We start from the raw sequence: 18,741 nt of genomic DNA, 5'->3' as shown, positions 1-18,741 counted from the left end.
AGCGTGCGCCGCACTCGCGAATCATTTGGTGATTTAACCCTCTATTCCAACCCTTGATGCTGAGTGCCAAGCAGGGAGGTCCCATTTTTTGTAGTCTTTGGTATGACTTGGCCAGGGTTTAATCTCACAACCTATCTCAGGGTGGACACTGTAACCACAAGGCCACTGAGATAGTCCTAATATAATGGCCTTGATGGCAAGAAAGGCTTGCAAGGAATGAAAGTCAAGTGTGCGTATGTGTGCATGTTTGTCTGTGTGTGTTAAAGGTGAACTGCCGCTGTAGCTTGAGAGGTCAATATCCTATGATCAACGTGAAACCAATATAGCCGCAGACCGTAGTTTCTCTCCAAGGTAGCGGTAAATGTTTTCCATTATTACGTTACCTCACAAAACTACTGTACAGTAACTTCCGGTCTATATGCTGCTACTTTTTTTCCCCACACTTTGAACTCTTCGTGCCTAATTAATGGACTTTTTCAGTATGACAGAGCATGTTTGTCTGACATTGAAAAGCTGCAGCACGCGCGCACACACACGACTTTCATTCCTTGCACGCATTCCTTGCTGTCAAGGCCATTATATTAGGAACACCAGTCACACCATTTTTCACAAGACCACCTTTTCCCCCTCTGTTAAATACAAGTTAAATGTCCCCACATTTTACTTTTCGTATGTGTTCTCCCTACTAACCAAACCACGGCATCACTTCCGGGTTTGTTAAATGAGATTTTTTTTGTACATCCATTTTTCTTCACAAGTTTCACATGCCACTAAGAAAATTAAGCCTCATGACATTAGACAAAGAAATGGCAAAACGGGTCATGGTCAAACGCTGACATTGTTTACATTGAATCAAACGTGCTCTTACAATCATTCAGTAAGCCATTTAACGCGTTGTGGACTTACTCTCATCAAGGATGAAGACAAGACAAAATATCACAGTCTCAAAGCTGAAGAAGATTGACCAAACCATTGAAAAACAAAAAACGCACGTAATGGAAATCTACCACCGTTGCTTACTGAAGAAGACAGTTTCGGTGGTTTCAGCGTGCAGGAGGAGGGCTACTGTATGTGTTACAGCCACTGACTTTTGTTAAATTTGTGAATGAAAACAAGCGCATGTGTAAACATTTCATGTTTCAATGCAGTTAACATTAACACATGAAAACATTAACTAAAAGTAATTAAAAAAAAACAAAACACTTTTACATTATACAGTAAATAACATTTTAAACACAGTAAAGTACCATTTCATGACAACCAAGAAGGATTCTAAGGTTCCATATCCTGCTATTGTTTTCTATCAAGCAGCTGACAGATCGATTCATCACAGACTGGGATGACAAGAGAGAGGAAGACGAACAGACATATTTGCACCACTGGGTGCTTGGAGTATGAACGTTTGGCTCTCTGAGTGCAACTCTACACTGATAAACAGGAAACTGAAAATTATATTAATGTTGAAGATGACCAAAACGATATGTCACTGAGTAGACTGGTCTAATAAAAGTACAACAAATCACAAAATGATATGTTGCAAATATTTCCCAACACAGCGAATAGTCTCCAGTTTAATGTAATGGCCAGCTGTCTACTCATCTTATGAAAACAGCGACATATTTCCGAGCTTTAAATAAAGAGACATCAGCAGCGCCCGATAACAGCAGACAAAGGCAACAAACAAACAAACAGCAGCACTCTTGATGACCGGTTTTATCTCACTCCCGGGGGGTGAACTTCCTGTGCAGTGTGACATGTTTAACACACATTCCTATCCAATGACTACTGTGACCTGTACACGCAAAAAGATGTACTGACTGTCTGTTCTATGTTTGTTTTCCTCTGACCTTATATGGTCAGAAGACCGCCAAATAAGTGGAAATGTCATTTTTGCTCTCCTTGCAAATCAGATGACAAAAAATGACTGACTGCATCAGTCAGGAAGAGTTTGAGAAATTATTAATATTCATGCAGTCTTGGTATGAAGAATGAAAAACAAATATTGTATGTGAGCAGCCCGTTAAAGAGGGATTAAGCACCGCAGCCAGTTATTGACACGTTATTTCAACATTTACTTTAACAACAGAAGGAAGTACAGGACAGAACAGAATGACATTGTTTCTAATACTGTACTATATACAGTTGCTCACATTAGATAACCTCCATCCATTCATGTTATACCGCTTATTCCCGTTGGGGTCGCGGGGGGCGCTGGTGCCTATCTCAGCTACAATCAGGCGGAAGGCGGCGTATACCCTGGACAAGTCGGCACCTCAACCTTAGATAACCTAATTATTAAATTATATTTACAAGGTTCCCTCGCTACTTCACTACAGTCTCTGTGCATCGCAGATTTTTGCATAGTAGTTACCTGTGAAATTTAAGTGAAATACTAAATTTCCCCCAATTTTAGTAATATGTTGTTTTTTTTCTCTCATGGTGCCCTACGCTGACCACAAGGGAGTGTAGCTGCTCTGCATACTGGCTATCTAGCAACTGGTTGGCACATGAGTTTTGCTTGTACCCTATTTTTCTGACTATAAGTCGCAGTTTTTTTTCACAGTTTGGCCGGGGGTGCGACTTATGTGGGAAATTATTAACACATTACCGTAAAATATCAAATAATAATAATATTTACCTCATTCACGTAAGAGACTAGACGTATAAGATTTCTTGGGATTTAGCAATTAGGAGTGACAGATTGTTTGGTAAACATATAACATGTTTTATATGTTATAGTTATTTGAATGAAACTTACCATAATATGTTACGTTAACATACCAGGCACCTTCTCAGTTGTTTATTTATGCATCATACAACCTACACTTATTCAGCCTGTTGTTCACTATTCTTTGTTTATTTTAAATTGCCTTTCAAATGTTTATTCTTGGTGTTGGGTTTTATCAAATAAATTTCCCCAAAAAATGTGACTTATACTCCAGTGCGACTTATATGTTTTTTTCTTTCTCTATTATGTATTTTCGGCAGGTGCAACTTATACCCTGGAACAACTTAGACTCCGAAAAATACAGTACTCATGGGGAGTCCAAAGTAATCACAAGATGACGAAATTACATGTTAGAGAGCCGCAACGAAAACAGAAAACAATCACAAGCAAAAATAAATGCACAGGATTTTGCCTGTATTATTCTGACTTTGAATACTTTTTTCTTCATTATTAAGAGTTAACTGAAAATAATAGACCAGACAGTGTTTTCTCTGTCCGAAGTCTGCCCTTCTAAAACCTTCGGTCTGGATTGTTTAAGCAATCAGATTTTGGCTTTTTATCAATAGCCATTTACGGTTTCATGGCAAATTAAGCAATTAATTAATGATAACTGCCTTTTGCACAAAACAAACAACTCAAATAAAGAATAGCTGCAGTAATGCAGTGTTGTACTATGGATGAATGGCACATGTGCACCATGTTAATGTGTGGATGAGTAAAGTAAGTAAATATATCAGGACCATGGGAGGGAAGGGTGATCGCAGAGGCACACAGCACTTTTTAATCTATTTTAATTTTCCTAAAGGAACTCTCCTGAATGAATCAAAGTACTATCTATCTATCTATCTATCTAATCTGTGAGCAAACGCGAAGCCTTAATTCTGACCTCAGACGACCTGAAGCAAATCAATCTTCATCAGAAACAACACAAAATAGTTTTTTTTTTTTACATTTAGGAGCATTAAATATGCATCCTTCCAACACATGGATTTTCTAACGCTTCCTCAAGGACAAACAAAATTTTGCCACCAAATAAAAACAGACGCGCAAAGTCTACAGGACCGTAGTTGGGCCAAGATGTTTGGTGTAGACAGATTGTTACAAACATATGACTTCCACATGACCTTCCTAAGTGGAAGAACCCAGTATGTAAGTAACCCCCACTCTGTGCACTCAAGAAACGAAATGAACTCTCCTTTTGAGTACATTCTTTTTCCTAAATGACGCTAGACCCGCGCCAATTTTCCATTGCAAATCAGATTTCATAAATAATTTGACCTCAAGATCAGATGTAAGTCTGCTTGGTTCAAAAATGATGTAAAATTCAGATTTAATTATGAACTCTGCATAATTGTAATTTGTAGTGACAGATACACATTCTCGACAAAGATGAATGGTTGCAAGTATGAGTCACGGAGAAGCGGACACATACTGTACTGGCCGCACAAATGGCCCAAGGTACAAAAGATTAACATGTTGTGCAAACTGAGCACCGTGAGCTCAACTAACTTTATCAAATCTTCATCATGTGCTTGTTGCAGTTTAGACCAAATTATAGAATCAATGAGGGGGAACAAAAAATATAATCTTGCCTCAAAAACGTCTACAATAGAATTAATCCAAAAGTCGCCTGACTATAAGATCTGCAATTGAGCCACAAGAATTGGAGTTAAAAAAGCCGATAAGACAGAATTCCTTTACACTGCATTATGTCAAAGCAACAATGCAAAATTAAATAAACCCAAATGGGGATTTTAGGAATATGATTTAAATAATCCAGGGTGTACCCCGCCTTCCGCCCGATTGTAGCTGATAGGCGCCAGCGCCCCCCGCGCCCCCAAAAGGGAATAAGCGGTAGAAAATGGATGGATGGATGGATTTAAATATGATATTTCAAGATACTATTTGATATTAGTTTAGGAGAAGAACTATACAGTTCGAACTATTAGCACAATAATGAACAATTTTAGTATATGCAGTCAGTACGTGTCTTGGCACTAAATTATTCCGATTTGTCCAATAGTTTTAAATAAGCATCCTCTAATCATGGCATCTGATCTTTCAGTTTTCAAAAAATCGGACTAACACACCAGGATTAAACGGTTTAAAACCAGATCTCTCGAATGGGTGTGTGCCGCCACAGGGGACCTTTCGAATCACGCGGAATATAACCCAGTAGCCGATTCCATTTAATAAAAACAAAGGCAGCAATTGGAATAACGAAGAGACTGTTTATTTGCTAACCTTTTGAAGTGCATTGATGGGAGAAAAAAAGAAACAGATTTATTTTAAAACGTAGCGAAGGCAATGTACGAGCCCGCGGCTTCATTCGGACTACTGACAAGTGAGACGTAAGATAATGAAGCAGGAATATTACAAGGCAAGGTAGAAAGCATACACAAATATTTTCATGCTGCATTTGCCAGGTTCAATCAATCAATAAATGTTTATTTATATAGTCCTAAATCACAAGTGCCTCAAAGGGCTGCACAAACCACAACGACATCATCAGTAGGGCCCACATAAGGGCAAGGAAAAACTCACCCCAGTGGGACGTCGACCATGATGACTATGAGAAACCTTGGAGAGGACCACATAGGTGGGCAAACCCCCCCCAGGGGACCAAACGCAATGGATGTCGAGCGGATCTTGACTTGTAAAGAGCCGCAGATGCCTAGTGTGACATCATAAGTTAACCCGAAAAGCAATACATCTATCCGGTCTAAATGGAAATAAGTGCCCCCCAGTGTAGGGGAGGCACACGGCGTATGACCAATAGTCACATTATAGTGTGCATGGACTTGAGGACTTCACATGTAGGTGTGAAAATACAAAATAAAAACTAACTTTTTAAGAAATCATACTAATTTGGAGCATGGAAACATAGTGACGAGGACTTCACATGGAATGTTGGAAAATACAGAAAACCAAACTATTTGAAAAATCAGACTAATTTAGTGCATGGAAACATATTGAGTGATTGCTGCAGCATCCTGAGCTTGGTATTGGCAAATAATCACCCAATTCAAAAAGCAAACCAGAGCGGAGCCTGTTTCATAGTATTCCCGTCAAATAATTACTTATTTGTCGCTGAAGTGTCAGGACGCACCTAGCTGCTGGAAGAGCAGAGCAACGCTCTTGCATGTGACAGGTAGTGTATCATTCAGAGGTGTCTGGATGAGCTGCCGGTCGCCTGCTCCCAAGCTAAACAATTTCTGTGCATAAAAACATACACAACAAAAGTCAGAATAAATGCGGCCATTGTCTCTTAATTGACTTTATATCTAGAAAAAAACATAATGAACTTAAGTCAGAGTTGCATCAATACACAGATACTGCACATGTTAAACACAACATGACATGCTGCATAAACAGCATAGTTCAATGATACACATTTTTGTTCTACAAAGTGTGCAGCACTGATGCTTGACGGATCAAATTGCTGATGGAATAGTAATCACAGGTTGCATAACAATGGTGGGCAGTGCCTCAAAGATGCACTGAAGTTTACAGGGTAATAAAAAAACTGCATTCTTCATTCATCCAAGTCTTTACATACCTGTAAGTTTTACTATTTGCTTGTTTGACTAATGTTTCTTCCCCTGCCTAAAAGCTCACAGGAGTTGCGAATTGAAGTGGCGTCATGCTGGGGACATTCCAAATTCTTTCCTCTTCCAGCATATAAAACAACAGTCTAAACAGGAGCTGAACACAAAACCTGGGAGGAAAATGTGTATGTTTCCCATAGTAAATAGTGTGCATCTATTTATTCAAAGATGGAAGCACAATGCACAAGTTGATGTCATAATTTTAAATGTTATTTTAACGTAATGATGACAGGTCAAAGTCAACTACCTTGTGGCGGTAAACATTCTACACTTTTCTGCTATGGGTTCTTCTAAAAACACCATCATTAACAGCAGTGTATTTTATCCTTTATCCTATTTTTGGAATCAAAGACTTGTACAACCTTACTTTTTTTCTGGGTAAAAAAACCCCTCATTATTATCATAATCACGCTTGCAAAAATTGGCGAGCATTAAACTTGTTACACATTTAAATAGTTAATGTTGCCAAACAAAATATTGTTCATGAGTTACACATCTTGATTCCAAATAAATTCTTACACAGTTAAAAATGAATGCGCGAAATAAATGTAATTGTAAGACAAATAAAAAGGAACACTTACACATTTGTATATCTAATATGTTTGATGAACCTACAATAATATTGTTAGAATGATATAGTTAGTCATAGTATCCTTTAGCTTTCCCCCTGTAGGATACAATAATTCCTGAGAGTCACCACAAATAAACCATAAAAACATGTTCAGTTTTTTAAGCAAGACATACCTGGGATCCGCCAGCCATTGGAACCTGGAATATAAAGAGATTGGCCACCAAACTCTCCAAAGGAAAACTCAAACTATCAATGTATACAGTGTAGATCAGTCCCAAACAACCCTGAAAGGACAACAGGAGACATAAGGTGAATGCAACATATTGTTAAATGCTCTGGAATTGTAATGAAATACAGATTATCTTGAACAAGTGAATACACCCCTCATATTTCAGCAATCATTTTAATGCCAGTACAGTAGATCTTCTAGGGACAACGCTATAGAAAGTATGTACTTTAGAGTAGTATACAGTTTGTTTTGCAGCACTGATATACTAGCTACAGAAATTGACTCACCCCAAAGCCATTGTCTAAATAGATGGTTACAAAGCGTGGGAAAAACATTGATATGGCAATACATCACAACACTTAATTGGACAATTTTTAATGATATGATATTGGTTAAAACAACAAAAATCAAATTAAAAGGGATCTATGATCATTTTACTCTAAATTTAAAACACTTCCTTGTTGTCTATATATTATGTATTGTATATGCGTGGATGTAAATTTTGCCTCAACTTTGGTCCACAGCAACTTACAAAACCCCTTCTTTAAGTCTGTCTGCAAGGTGTTAAATTGTGGAGGTACTTCCAGATTGCTTATGAAACCATGCCCCACCCTCTCCAAAAGTATATCTGAATTCATCTTTTGAACATGTATAATGTTTAGATATATATGTTCATATCGTCATCGCCGCCATTTTTTCCCCACACACGGTCAAATAAATTTCATAAACATTTATATACAAAATCACACTATTAGGTGCACTTACTGACTGAAAAAGCGATACAGACCTGCATAAAAAACAGTTGCTTTGGCCAGCCTTTATGTCACTGCATGTTTTCTACCTTTTTTTGTGTTTTTCTGAAGCCTAAAGGATCTCCTCTCCCAATGGCTGAGAGTTTTACTTACTGTATATGTCCAAATAAGTACGTCCACCTTGCGGTGACGTCACAACACGGCAAAACCCCGTGAACAGAAGCATCTAAAACTGGTGCAAGCTCACACCAAAATGCATGAACGTTAAAGAAGTATAAGTAAGAAAAGACAAAATTCCTCATCTGTCTTTTTAAAGTCATGTTTTGAGCTGACTGTAACTCAGGGATGACTTTCGCACCCCCACTCTGCAAAGTGTTGATGCACTGCAAGCTCATTATGCAATTTTTAGAATTTTAAATAAAACATTTTTTTTATCAACTAAAATTTTGAATAATGACTACACTGCTGTACACCAGTTATTCTAAGTCAATACAAAGTTCCAGTTATATAGTATTACTATTGTCCCGTGGAAGTCATAATAAAATAGTTGAGGAAATGTGATAAGTGTACTCATTTTTGTGATTTTTGACAAACAGTAAACAATATTTAAACAAATTAACTGCATTTACTCATAAGTGGTTCCTAAAACACACTATGAAAAAAAAAAAGTGAACTGTGTCGTGTATAAGATTAAATGGTATAATAGCCCGCAACCGTTTTTTCCCCCCCAAAAAAACATGCTTTGATTTTATTTTATTAAAAGTCTGCGCCTATTTTTTAGCAGACAGACAGAAACAGGAATTTCTAATAAAAACATCTTCTAAAGCATGATGCCAGCAAAAAGTACCTATTTACCCTGAAAATTTCTGGATAATCCAATCTGGAGACGAGTATGAGGCTTTTTGGTGCAAACACTTGAGCTGGTTGGATCAAGCCATCGTCTTCCACCTCTTCATCGTCATCCCCATCAACTTCGATACTTTTTGAACCCTAGAATACAAAAAAAAGAAGCTATCTCAATGAAACAGTTTAACGACACCATGGACTTAAAAATATGTAAAATAATGTATATTTAATTTATCTTGGCCTTGTTCACACTCCAGGTCAATTCCAATTTTTTTGTGACCTGTATCAGAATTTTTCATGTCAATTTGAAAAGTGTAATTAGTTTTTTTGATTCCATCCAGGCCTCTTTCGTATGTGGATATAAAACAGATAAGTATCCCCTGCGACTGCAGTTTGAACAATGGACTCGTGTTCAATGCGTCATCAAAAAGCGTCATAATTCTTCGCCAAAATAGACAGGATGCAAAATAAATAGTTGACAAATGAGCATAAAAAAGGCTAAAATAATATGTTTTAGGAACTCCTGTCAAGGTTCCACCACGCTACACCTCACATGCTCTTCGGAGCAGTCGTCAAAGCAAATGTGTTACAAACTACGAAAACAAAAATGCTTGCCATCTTCCTTAATCTTCTGCGCACAATAAATTGATTCAGAAAATGAGGACTTTGTTTACACAAAATCCTCAACATTGCCATCTTTATTTCTGTAAACACTGCAGCACATGTGATGTGATGACGTCACACATTGGCGTTGTTAGGCCTATTTAGGCCTGAAGCCCCACTAAATAATTTGGTGTAATTATTTTTTTATTTTTTTTTTACAAATAATTGCAAAAAAAAATCAATACAAATTTGCATTAATATGAGTTTAAATACATATATATGGATAAGCTGCCATTATTCATTATGATTATAAATCGTTTGAATACCCTTTGTAGCGCTTATTATCTAATCCAATCCGTACCATCAGTAACGCCCGCATTACTATCCTGAAATTCCAGTCCACGTTTTCATTGTTACTTTAGCAACGTCGAGCCAGACCGTAGCATGTCCTGCAGTGTTTACGGAAGTAAACCAAAAAGTAAACATGCTTCAACTCTCGCCGTCTGTGTACTGGTACATTTGTGGCAATTTCAAGGATTCTGTGCAATCAAAGTTAACATTTTCTGAACCGCGAAAAAGATTATGAAAGAAGTAAACTAACAATATTGATCTTAACCATATTGATTTCTTCAGTTTTTGCTGTGTAATTCTAATATAGTAATAACAATAAGTTGTAAGCAAAACATTCTTGCAAATGCAAAAATTCTGAATCAAAGAGGTTGTGCACAGACAACATATCTTTGGGTGGACATCCAGCTCCTGTTTTCCAGGTAAGAAAATCTCTTTCCACCAGAACCTCCTCTGTTTTAGGGGTCAACTCTGTAATGCTGTGTAAGTTGGTTTACACTGCAATTATCTGTGCAACGTTTCCCTGTTTGCAAGTTGCCTGCTAGATTTTCCATGCAACAACATTGTCCTCATGTGTTTGGGCCATATAATGGTTACTAAAGATGACTAAAGCAGTCTTACATTTCCACTTTAAACCATTAAGATGTATTCCGTGTTTGGTATGTAATTCTAATAGTGGCAAAAAGTTGTGAGCTAAAAGATTTTGAAAGTGCAAACATTTTTTGTTTGTGCGCTTTGCTCACTCGTATCACACAGGAACCTTCTGGGGGCTAAGCCCTCCCTGTTCTTCAAACATGGTGACGCACCTGACGTCACATCTGCATACGAGTCAGTTTGCGTTCACTTTAGACATCACATTACATTGTAATATGAACGACTACATAAAAAGATCGGATGTGACAAAAAAATCTGAATTAGACATTCTACCCTGCAGTTTGAATGGAGCCTTAGTGCAAATTCATCACAGACGTTATTCCTAGGCACTTAACACTTTTAGGACGTCTAGATCCATACTCCCCATACGTTAAAGAAAAGCGGTTGAACTCCTCATGGTGACCTAGGCAAGGGAAACCAACCCCTTGGGAAAAATGTAATACGAACCCAGAAAGTCAGTTAAGATTAAGAGACAAGAATAGAGAGAAAGGGAATGTGAAAACAAGATCTGGGGGTTCAATGATTTGAGGAGATATGAGAAAACTGTATAACTAAAAAGTCACTCAAAGGGCGCTGCAGACCTCGCCATCTCATAATAGTAAAGAAAACCGAAAAAAAACCCATCCTGAATCCAGACAGTGATCAGAGTTGTATGATCACTTGGTTATCTCTTCGCTGACATTTCTCTAAGGTGTAATGAAAATCCCCCAATACCTTTTTGAGCTATGTTGCTAATTAACACACAGACAAACAAATCCTTGCGAATGGAAGGATAGATGAAATTGGTGTTTGTTTTGTACGTGTGTCCCTTCCAAACAGGTTCCAAAACGGTCCCCTCGTGAATCACCTGGGCACATTAGTTTGATAGCAGAATGAAATAAATGGAGAGAACCCTCTTATCAGACATCTGCTGTCTTTGTCTCTGTTGGTGGAGGACGGGCCTCTAGCATACATACAAGCCTGCTCAGTAGCCTTGTGGTTAAAGTGTTCTGAGATGGGTAGGTCGTGCGTTCAATCCTTGGCCAAGTCACACCAAAGACTATAAAAATGGGACCCATTACCTCCCTGCTTGGCACTCAGCATCAAGGTTAAAAAGAATTGTAGGTTAAATCACCAAAATGATTCCCGAGCGCGGCGCACACTGCTGCTCACTGCTCCCCTCACCTCCCAGGGGGTGGAACAAGGAGATGGGTCAAAAGCAGAGGACACATTTCACCACACCTAGTGTGTGTGTGATTATCAGTGGTACTTTAACTTTAACACAAAAACAGTATTCTTTGCACAACTGATTAGCTTGTCATTTGGTGATTGGTGGAGATGCGAGTCCTGTGGGTGGTGGTGGTATGTCAGCAGTAGTAATATCAGCTGTTCACCTGCCATTTTCATGGAAGAAGTAAGAGGGTGACAGGAAATGTCCTACTTTTTTAACAAGCCAGCACATCGGGCAAGGTACAGGTTTTTCCCCCGTTTAGCCCCTGGGCGATTATAATTGCTTTTTTGTGTGCATAGTCACCTAACAATTACTATGATAGCAAATATGATGATGATGGTCTGTTTCTATATAGATTATAAAAAAAGGTAAAGTTGTAATTTGGTTGTAAGTGCCATAGTGTCATTGGTGATAGCATACATTTATTAAATTTGAAGCAATGTAGTTTTTAATTTTAGAGATGACTAAAATCAAACCCAACATCCCTGTCGGAAGTAACAAAACTTGCATTAGACAAGCTACATCGTTTGGCTGGCTAAGATAATATTTTTCTCTTTGATTTATTAAAGATAATTATTTTTATCATATTTGATCCAAGTATTTCCATATTGAACACCTAACCCTTGGAGAATAATCCAGTAGATTAATGTTGAGTCCCAGACGATTACAGAAAAATGCAAAATATCAATGCTAATAGACCGGAGACCAGAACAGCTGCACACTGTTCTATGTTTTTATTCTCGAGTGTTAAGCAAAATCATATCATGATTTATGAAATCAGAAAAGTAAAAGTAATGAAGGCCATGCTCAAACCACTTGCGCACAACATTGCTGTAAAATCATTATACAAGTAATCTTTTGTGAATCTTCAATTAGGACAGTCATGCGCCAACCTTGGGATGTTCATTCCTGACTAAAGCCAGCATCACAATCCGGTATATTTCTTTAAGACAATCACAACATGCCAGACGTATCTCAGGTCTGTCAAGTATAACAACCACCTCCTAAATATCTATTTTAGATGGGGGTAATATTCCATCATTATTCTTAGGATTTGGTTCATATTAGACCCTAAACATTACCTCACCACCTGTCTTGACTCTCTCTGGAAATATAGTAGGCAGAAAGGATTAAATTGCTCCAAAATATCATGTTTTGAGAGGATCTTCAGTGCTTAAAGTAGAATTGAGGAATGTGTCTTTGTTTTGTTGGAAAACGATGTCTGGACAAGGCCAAATATAGCCCAGGCTCCTTATCAGGTTGTGGACTAAAATAAAAAGGTGGTATTGTGCTTAATGATAAATATCAATACCTCTTCGGCTGTTTTACATTAGTTAAGAATATGAAACATACAGTATACGTATGTTTCGATCAATTCATAAACAACTGTCAGGATATGAGAACAATTCAAGGAGGTGATAAAAATGTAGTTGGCACATTTTCACGAAACAACAATGTGCTCATGGAAAATGAAAACAACTTAGTGTAGTCTTGGACTTTTTGTTGCTGTGTTTATTATAAAGAGCTTCCTGCTAATGTTGAGAAAGTTTGTCTATAATTAAAATATGCTATTAATGAGATTTTACTGCCTGTTTGACAATTTTGGTAGATTAGACCAGTGGTTCTCAAATGGGGGTACGCGTACCCCTGGGGGTACTTGAAGGTATGCCAAGGGGTAAGTGAGATTTTTTTAAAAAACATTCTAAAAATAACAACGATTCAAAAATCCTTCATAAATATATTTATTGAATAATACTTCAACAAAATATGACTGTAAGTTCATGAACTGTGAAAAGAAATGCAACAATGCAATATTCAGTGTTGACAGCTAGATTTTTTGTGGACATGTTCCATAAATATTGATGTTAAAGATTTCTTTTTTTGTGAAGAAATGTTTAGAATTAAGTTCATGAATCCAGATGGATTTCTATTGCAATCCCCAGAGAGGACACTTTAAGTTGATGATTTCTTCTATGTGTAAAAATTGGATCACTTGTTTATTTTTCAACAAGTTTTTAGTTATTTTTATATATATTTTTCCAAATAGTTCAAGAAAGACCACTACAATTTATACAATTTAATAAATCAGAAACTGATGACATAGTGCTGTATTTTACTTCTTTATCTCTTTTTTTCAACCAAAAATGCTTTGCTCTGATTAGGGGGTACTTGAATTAAAAAAATGTTCACAGGGGGTAAATCACTCAAAAAAGGTTGAGATCCACTGGATTAGACGACGAGACCTTAAAACAGAAGAAATAATTAAAGTAGGGCTTTAAAAAATGCATAATTCGTTATATACAGTAACAATAAAAACAAAGCAAGTCAAGTTAATTAAGGAAAATGTTTGTGCAAACCCCGTTTCCATATGAGTTGGGAATTTGTGTTAGATGTAAATATAAACGGAATACAATGATTTGCAAATCATTTTCAACCCATATTCAGTTGAATATGCTACAAAGACGACATAGTTGATGTTCAAACTGATAAACTTTTTTTTTTTTGCAAATAGTCAACTTTATAATTTGATGCCAGCAACACGTGACAAAAAAGTTGGGAAAGGTGGCAATAAATACTCTGAGTTGAGGAATGCTCATCAAACACTTATTTGGAACATCCCACAGGTGTGCAGGCTAATTGGGAACAGGTGGGTGCCATGATTGGGTATAAATGCAGCTTCCATGAAATGCTAAGTAATTCACAAACAAGGATGGGGCAAGGGTCACCAATTTGTAAGCAAATTGTCGAACAATTTTATAACATCTCTCAACGAGCTATGGCAAGGAATTTAGGGATTTTACCATCTACGGTCCGTAAAACCATCAAAAGGTTCAGAGAATCCGAAAAAAATCAATGCACGTAAGCGATGATATCACGGACCTGTGATCCCTGAGGCGGTACAGCATCAAAAACCGACATCAGTGTGTAAAGGATATCACCACATGGGCTCAGGAACACTTCAGGAAACCACTGTCACTAAATACAGTTGGTCGCTACATCTGTAAGTGCAAGTTAAAACTCTACTATGCAAAGCGAAAGCCATTGATCAAAAACACCCAGGAGCGCCACCGGCTTCGCTGGGCCCGAGCTCATCTAAGATGGACTGATGCAAAGTGGAAAAGTGTTCTGTGGTTTGACGAGTCCACATTTCAAATTATATTTGGAAACCGTGGACGTGGTGTCCTCCGGAACAAATAGGAAAATAACCATCCGGATTGTTATAGGCGCAAAGTTCAAAAGCCAGCATCTGTGATGGTATGGCGGTGTATTAGTGCCCAAGGCATGGGTAACTTACACATCTGTGAAGGCACCATTAATGCTGAATGGTCCATAAAGATTTTGGAGCAACATATGTTGTCATCCAAGCAACGTTATCATGGCGCCCCTGCTTATTTCAGCAAAACTATGCCAAGCCACATGTTACAACAGCGTGGCTTCGTAGTAAAAGAGTGCGGGTACGTTCCTGGCCCGCCTGCAGTCCGGACATGTTTCCCATCAAAAATGAATGGCGCATTATGAAGCGTAAAATACGACAACAAGACCCCGGACTGTTAAACAACTTAAGCTGTACATCAAGCAAGAATGGTAAAGAATTCCACTTTCAAAGCTTCAGCCATTAGTTTCCTCAGTTCCCAAACGTTTATTGAGTGTTGTTAAAACAAAATGTGATGTAACACAGTGGTGAACATGCCCTTTCCCAACTACTTTGGTACGTGTTGCAGCAATGAAATTCTAAGTCGATTATTTGCAAAAAAAAAAAAAAGTTTATGAGTTTGAACATCAAATATCTTGTCTTTGTAGTGCACTCAATTGAATATGGGTTGAAAAGGATTTGCAAATCATTGCATTCTGTTTATCTGTACAGCTAACACAATTTCACAATTCATATGGAAACGGGGTTTGTTCATTAACTATGATACATTTATCACAGTTTCTACTTTAAAATTGTACAAATTTGAGGAGGCATAATAAATTACTGGTCACGGAAACATTGTTTCTATTTGATTTTATTTTGTCCTTTGAAGCCCAGAAGTAGGAATATCGATTTTAACTTGTTATATATTTGCATAATCAATTTATCTGCCGAATTTGGGGGAATTTTAGAATAGTCGATGAGGTGGAAACTTGTCCAGGGTGTACCCCGCCTTCGGCCCATGTGCAGCTGGGATAGGCTCCAGCAACTCCAGCGACCCTGAACGGAAAAAGCGGTAGAAAATGGATGGATGGATTATTCAATGATTTGATTCAGAGAAGTCTGTTTTGACCATTAATCTTGTCGTTGGATCCACAGACAATAAACCTCCTTCTTCCTTCCATTGGAGAGAGGCGAGTTTACTACGCAATGAACCCGGGGGCACACATACAGGTGTGTTCGGAGAATGTTCTGAGATGGGAAAAGGGAATCGGAACGCGCTACCACCGGCGTGGCGAAGTTGGGAGAGTGCCTGTGCTAGCAACTTGAGAGTTCCTGGTTCGATCCCCACATTCTACCGACCTTGAGCAAGACACTTCATCCTTGTTCCTGATGGGTCGTGGTTAGGGCCTTGCATGGCAGCTCCCGCCATCAGTGTGTGAATGTGTTTGTGAATGGGTGAATGTGGAAATAGTGTCAAAGCCCTTTGAGTATCTTGAAGGTAGAAAAGCGCTATACAAGTATAACCCATTTACCACGAAAATGGAACAAGCTGTCAAACACGGAGAATGACATGCAACTCTGCGTCGAGGGCAGTAGCTCCCTTGTGGAATGTCGCAGAAAATTGGACACAGCACGCAGTGGGACTGGCTGCTTCAGCCCAGAGGTGTCGCTTTGACTAGTGTGCTCGGGCAGGAGGCTTCCCTCACTTCTCTTTCCTGGCAACAGTACAGTCTGATGACTGCTAACCATAAGTGTAGGGATGAGCAACAACAAAGTAAATAATGATAATCAGCTAAGTAACCTAACACCCTGTACAAAAAGCAATGGATGTAATTCGGCTCCCTAAAAATGTATCATTTATCTTTAATGTGGTAATTTGCCCCATAGCCTACGTCACTGGTGCTTTTAAATCAGGGGAATTTGTGGTTGGTTGTAGAACAGGAATAATGGTCTGATTCATACACACAATTTAATTGTTAAGTAAAAAATAAATTATGTTAACAAGTGTTGATACTAAAAATTCCTCTGTAGTGACTTGTCCACTCTTTAAATAGTGAAATAGTAATACGAGGTCCCATTTAAAATAAAACCGAGCAATAATTTTTGATTTAACTGGAATATGATTGACGACTGCCTTGCAAATGTGGACGGATGTGTCATCACAGTGGGCAGAGTGACAGGAAACAGTTAAAGCCTCTCACAACAGCAAACACAATGAAACTATTAGTTTGGTATTTCTGGGCTTTTGGCAGAGAGATAGTAGAACAAGGTCATTCACGATCATACACTAATGTAGTCCAGTTTTATCTGTTGCGTTTAATGATAGATGGGAATGTCAACTTGTATCCATGAGTGAACCAAAAAGCAAAGGGTTAGCACAGGTTCATTGGATCTTTTCTATCAGCATCCAGCATGCCTTTTATTAGGCTGCATCCAACCAGGACTTTACTTTCTATTAAATCTGGAAGATGTCAAGCATATACATTCATTCATGTAAAAAAAAGTGCCAAATAACAATAAAAAACGTAATGATAATCCAAAAATGGAAAACAGACATGACAAACGTCATATTGCTCAACCAAGATATCCCTAAAGGCTTTTAAGAATTATAAAGGAAACACATCAGACAAGAGTATTCTCAAATTTAATTTTACTATCGTGACGATCTATAACGCAGACTTGAGGTTTCAGTAGATCCGGATTAATTTGGCACGTGCAGCAGTTTAGGGGTAAGGCAGGGTGCATTTGCAGTTACCTAGAAGGTTCTTGAGTGTACGTCACATGACCGATGTACCCTTAATTCAAGAAAAGTGTGTGTATGTGTGTATGTGTGCGTGTGTGTGTGTGTGTGTGTTTGTGTGTGTAGTTGCATGCATGCATGCCTACCTGCAAATTGACTTCAGCCTCATAGAATGTGAGGCAGGAACAGTAATGTCGGTCTGATTCGATATCCGTCAACACAACAGTAAAGAAAGTGGGTGCTTTCCTCTCCCTGGACAGCTTCCAACCTCCTGGCTGGCAGAACTGCAAACATACAACATACAATACTACAGCATTAGAATGGTATACAAATCAGGTGATTTAATAGCACCAATACACCTGTGTGATTGTAACTGTTGCTCAAAGCTTGTTAAATCCACTCTTCAGTTTTAACTGGAGCTCATACTGTTTGCTGGCGGTGACTCAAATTCTTAATTGGTCTAGTCAGATTTTACAGTTATTTCAAATTCTTCCATGGAAAAAACAAATAGTATGTCCCTGTTTCTGGATTTCAAAGCTTTTTACTGGTGTTCACTAAGCTGTATTGACAGTTAAACTTAGACAAACTTTATTGATCAACAAGGGACATTGTTCCACTACACTGCACTGACACTGTGTCAGTGTTTCATAATGGTTGCCATCTGCTGGATCAGAAAAAGGCTTTACATTTGAGCTGCAAATACAATCATTACACTCAAAGTTCGGTCGTTGGGGTCCATATAATCCTGATTGTGTTATTCCCAAGAGCGCAATATATATATATATATATATATATATATATATATATATATATATATATATATACACCGCACCTTCCGCACTATAAGGCGCACCTAAAAACCTAAAATGTTCTCAAAAGCTGACAGTGCGCCTTATAATCAGGGTCACCTTATATATGGACCAATATTGAGCCACAACAGGTCTCACAACTACGGTAAGCAGCCGCCGATTTCATTTTCCCCCGTAGGAGAAGAAGCGCGCGGTGCATGCTGGGATATATGACTGCGGCGGGCCGTGCAGTTTCATTTCCATTTGTGTGTTTACAAACCCCGTTTCCATATGAATTGGGAAGTTGTGTTAGATGTAAAAATAAATGGAATACAATGATTTGCAAATCCTTTTCAACCCATGTTCAGTTGAATATGCTACAAAGACAACAAATTTGATGTTCAAACTGATAAACTTTTTTTTTTTTTTGTGCAAATAATCATTAACTTTAGAATTTGATGCCAGCAACACGTGACAAAGAAGTTGGGAAAGGTGGCAATAAATACTGATAAAGTCGAGGAATACTCA

The 18,741-nt window shown here is 38.1% G+C and overlaps 1 protein-coding gene across 3 annotated transcripts in view; it reads right to left on the bottom strand.

Annotated features, from left to right (window-relative positions):
* sbf2 (SET binding factor 2) overlaps window positions 1-18,741 on the bottom strand; it is a 269,232-nt gene that overhangs the window by 123,753 nt on the left and 126,738 nt on the right. For 2 of the 3 annotated variants that reach the window (XM_061882963.1, XM_061882974.1), the window contains exons 3-6: window positions 17,572-17,709; window positions 8,744-8,878; window positions 7,081-7,191; window positions 5,838-5,943 (exon numbers count right to left, since the gene is read on the bottom strand). In XM_061882963.1, coding sequence (XP_061738947.1) covers window positions 5,838-5,943; window positions 7,081-7,191; window positions 8,744-8,878; window positions 17,572-17,709 — 490 coding nt within the window. Of the gene's footprint in view, window positions 1-5,837; window positions 5,944-7,080; window positions 7,192-8,743; window positions 8,879-17,571; window positions 17,710-18,741 lie in introns of those variants that run through there. The other variant, XM_061882982.1, reaches the window with a different exon arrangement.

This window comes from Nerophis ophidion, linkage group LG02 (genome assembly GCF_033978795.1).
Source record: "Nerophis ophidion isolate RoL-2023_Sa linkage group LG02, RoL_Noph_v1.0, whole genome shotgun sequence".
Lineage (NCBI taxonomy): Eukaryota > Metazoa > Chordata > Actinopteri > Syngnathiformes > Syngnathidae > Nerophis > Nerophis ophidion.
Note: the sequence above shows the minus strand (reverse complement) of the source record. Positions and strands in the feature narration are given on the sequence as shown.